Source organism: Charadrius vociferus, unplaced genomic scaffold (genome assembly GCF_000708025.1).
Source record: "Charadrius vociferus isolate BGI_N301 unplaced genomic scaffold, ASM70802v2 scaffold41, whole genome shotgun sequence".
Taxonomy (NCBI): domain Eukaryota; kingdom Metazoa; phylum Chordata; class Aves; order Charadriiformes; family Charadriidae; genus Charadrius; species Charadrius vociferus.
The window spans coordinates 1,569,737-1,573,009 of record NW_009647013.1 but is presented as its reverse complement, the minus strand read 5'-3'; the positions used below and the strand labels follow the sequence as shown (position 1 = coordinate 1,573,009).

The window sequence follows — 3,273 nt, the reverse complement described above, 5'->3', positions numbered from 1 at the left end:
CCCCCCTCCCTCCCAGGGAGGATGCTACAGTCTGTCGGGACCTGGCTATGGATTTGAGTGGAGGAGCCGGGGCAGAGGGAGGATGGTAGAATCTCTGTGCAAAAGGGGATTTACCAGGGATGCTTTACAACCCCTGGCTGCACCCAAACCTGACCTTCTCATACCCAAAGAACTGGTGCTGCGACCGCATCCAGAAAAGCACCGGAGAAAGCGAGACAGAGAAAGACCTAAAAATAGTGGCTCTTCCAGCGACTCCTCCCGAAGGTGAACCCTCCAGGATTTGTTTTGTTTTTCTGTTTAAATTAAAAAAAAAAAAAAAAGGAAAGAAAGAAAGAAAAAGAGAAAAAAAAAAAAAAGGAAAGAAGCCAGACGATATATTTCTGATGCTTGTCACACCCAAGAAAAACAGCCATGAATCTGTCAACGCAAAAAAAAAAATATAGCCGTCGGTGAAAGGAGCATGGGCAGCCAGCGCTGAGAAGGGCTTTCAGAGAGCGATCGGGTTTCCAAACTGGCTCTGCCTAACTTGGCTGGTCCTGCCGCCCGCCAGGGAGTCAGGAGAAAGGCGGTACCAAAATGTGAGGTTCTAAGCCCAGCCCAGGACCAGCAGATGCTCAGATGTGCTGGACCCCCCCTGCTCTGCCACTGACTGTCCTTCGTGGGTCATGTCTTCAGCAGTCAAGGTGAAGCCAAGGCTGGACAGCCTGGATGGAGAAGGAGGTCCATGCCCCCGACAGGGTGGATCCTGTCACCTCAACTTGGAAGACCTTCATGGTGACAGAAACCCACAGAAAGTCCTCACCTCCATCACCTCTGTGCTCTCCCCGGCTCCTGGATGCAGAGCCAGGATTTCTAGGTTTGGCTTAAAATTAGAAACAGGCTCAAGGCGAGTCCCATTCTCCGGGGGGTGGTGGTGGTGGTGATTTCTGTTGGGTTTTTAATTGAATTTCCCTCAAAAACAATGGTTGGAATTAAGGAGAGGGGGAAAAAATTGGCGTTCTTGACACTGAGAAAAATGTCCTATGAAAAACTTCAGAGCTGCAGCCAGCGGCCGAGTCCCCTCTGCCAGGCTGGAGGGACCCCACGCCGGGTCCCCGTGTGCCGGTGTGGGGGTGTGCAGGCATCAGGGTCGGCCCTGGTGCCTCGTAAGGGCTTGTTTTTAGAGAGCACGGGGTGGTGGCCAGGTCCTGCACAAACCTGGGCCGGGCGGCTGTGCCAAAGGAGCCTGAGGGCATCAACCTGCAGGTGATGGACCCTTGCAGCTCTCGCTGTCCTGGGGCCAGCTGGGAGGCGAGAGAGACTTTTTGCCCCTAAAGACTGTCAGTCTGACAGGAGATGGGGCAACGGGTTAATCTTGCTGGTCTTCAACACTTGTGCATAGCCAGCGAGGTCCCAAGGGACAGGTTGGGGAGCCACCAGGAGGTGTCTCGTTGACTCTATGGACTTCGGGTGAAGTCTTACACAGTTATGGGCCCCCTGGATGTGTCGTTCCTTACCTCGCAGCCCAGGCAGGCCAGGAAGACCAGGTTCACCCTCCATCCCTTCATTGCCTTGGTCTCCTTTGGGTCCTGGTGGCCCTGAAACACAACAGGTATTGGAGTGCAGCCATCGCGCCCCAGCTTTGCAGCCGTGCAGCCGATGCATGAGTGCCTGCACCCACCCACCCTTCACCGGCCGTTATCATTTATCGGCTCTCCAGGCAGCTCTAATAAACACAGACCCCTGCAGACAGGAGCAAAGCGACAGCGAAGGAGCTTGCCAGCAGCCACCTTTGACCATCTATGGATTTTGAAGGCCAAACACGACTCCATCATCCCATCTCACGGGCCAGAGAACTTCACCTTGCAGCTCCTGCGGTTCCACCTTGAGCGTGACTCTGTGGGAAATTCCAGTCTCCTGGAATTTCCTTTCAACCACGAGTTGTGACATCTCCAGTGAAATAACGTTAAGAAAAAAGGAAAGAAAGAAAGAAAAAAAAAACCAACCAAAAAAAGAGATGCATTTTGGAAATATTGAGGTGCACCTTCAGGAGGGGATTTGCACCCCTGATCTCATCAGGAACTGGCCATCGGTGATTGCTTTTTGGTGTAAACTCTCGTGAGCGAGCAGAAAGTCCAACCCAGTAATAAAGTTATATTCCTCAGCCTGCAAAAGGGCCAAGTCTGCAAAGCTGAAAACAATTACGAGCTAAATCAATTGGAAGAAAGAATTCGAACAGAAAAAAAAAAAAAAAAAAGGAAAAAAGACTCAAGGGATGACAGAAAATAGGGCAGAGAGAGGCCTGGAGGGGTCATTTGGTCTTTGTCCTACCAAGCCAGGGTGATAATTGGAAACCGTTAAACGCTGTTTTCCTAGAAACCCCAAAAGCCATAATCTCACAGTTGTGCAGAAAGCAAACCGCCAGCCGGGGCTGCAGGCGACGTGGTAATGCAAAAAGGATGATGGGGGACGTTTAGCAGTCCTAATGAGTGAGTAATTAGGATCAGCAAATATTATGCAGAAATTAGTGGGTTCCTGAGCAGATGAACCACCGCAAGCTCAGGAAACATCTCGAGCTGGAGATGTTCAGGAGATGGGAGAGGACTACAGGGAAATACAGCATTATCTCGCCCTGGGTTTCCTCTTTCCTCGGTGATGCACATCTCAGGGCGCTGAGAGGACTGTGGGGCTGGACCCTGGGGACACATCTCCTGTTCTCGGTTGGGAAAACAAAAGGATGAAAAGAACAATGGGCACCCGGGAGAGCTGAGTACAATGGGGAGGCATTTTTGGGTGGGAACAAGAGGAACCACGCGCAGCAGGGGCACTGCCTGGCCCTGGGTTGGAAAGGCAGGCTTCTTCACGATGCAGAAGGTCCAGCAACGTTCAAGAGTTGCTCCCCAGGGGGTCGTGGGGCAGGAGCCAGGCGAGGTGTGTGCTGTATGAAGGTGCTGGGACGGCCAGTGAGAGCCTTTTCATTCCCATAGCGCTAAAGAAGGGCATCACACAACAGCCATTAAATCACAGAATGGTTTGGGTTCTAATGGACCTTCAAAGGCCACCTAGTCCAACCCACCTACCATAGAATCACAGAATGGTGAGGGTTGGAAGGGACCTCTGGAGATCATCCAGTCCAACCCCCCCACCAGAGCAGGGGCACCTACAGCAGTGGCACAGGACGGCGTCCAGGCGGGTTTGGGATGGCTCCAGAGAGGGAGACTCCCCCACCTCTCTGGGCAGCCTGTGCCACTGCTCTGCCGCCCTCACAGCAGAGAAGGCCCTCCTCAGGTGGAG

General features: G+C 52.7%; 1 protein-coding gene across 1 annotated transcript in view; it reads right to left on the bottom strand.

Annotated features, from left to right (window-relative positions):
• Positions 1 to 3,273, bottom strand: part of SCARA5 (scavenger receptor class A, member 5) — a 49,682-nt gene that overhangs the window by 20,068 nt on the left and 26,341 nt on the right. Inside the window, exon 4 of the mRNA XM_009895453.1 lies at positions 1,497 to 1,577. Within this exon, the coding sequence (XP_009893755.1) occupies positions 1,497 to 1,577 (81 nt within the window). The remainder of the gene's footprint in view (positions 1 to 1,496; positions 1,578 to 3,273) is intronic.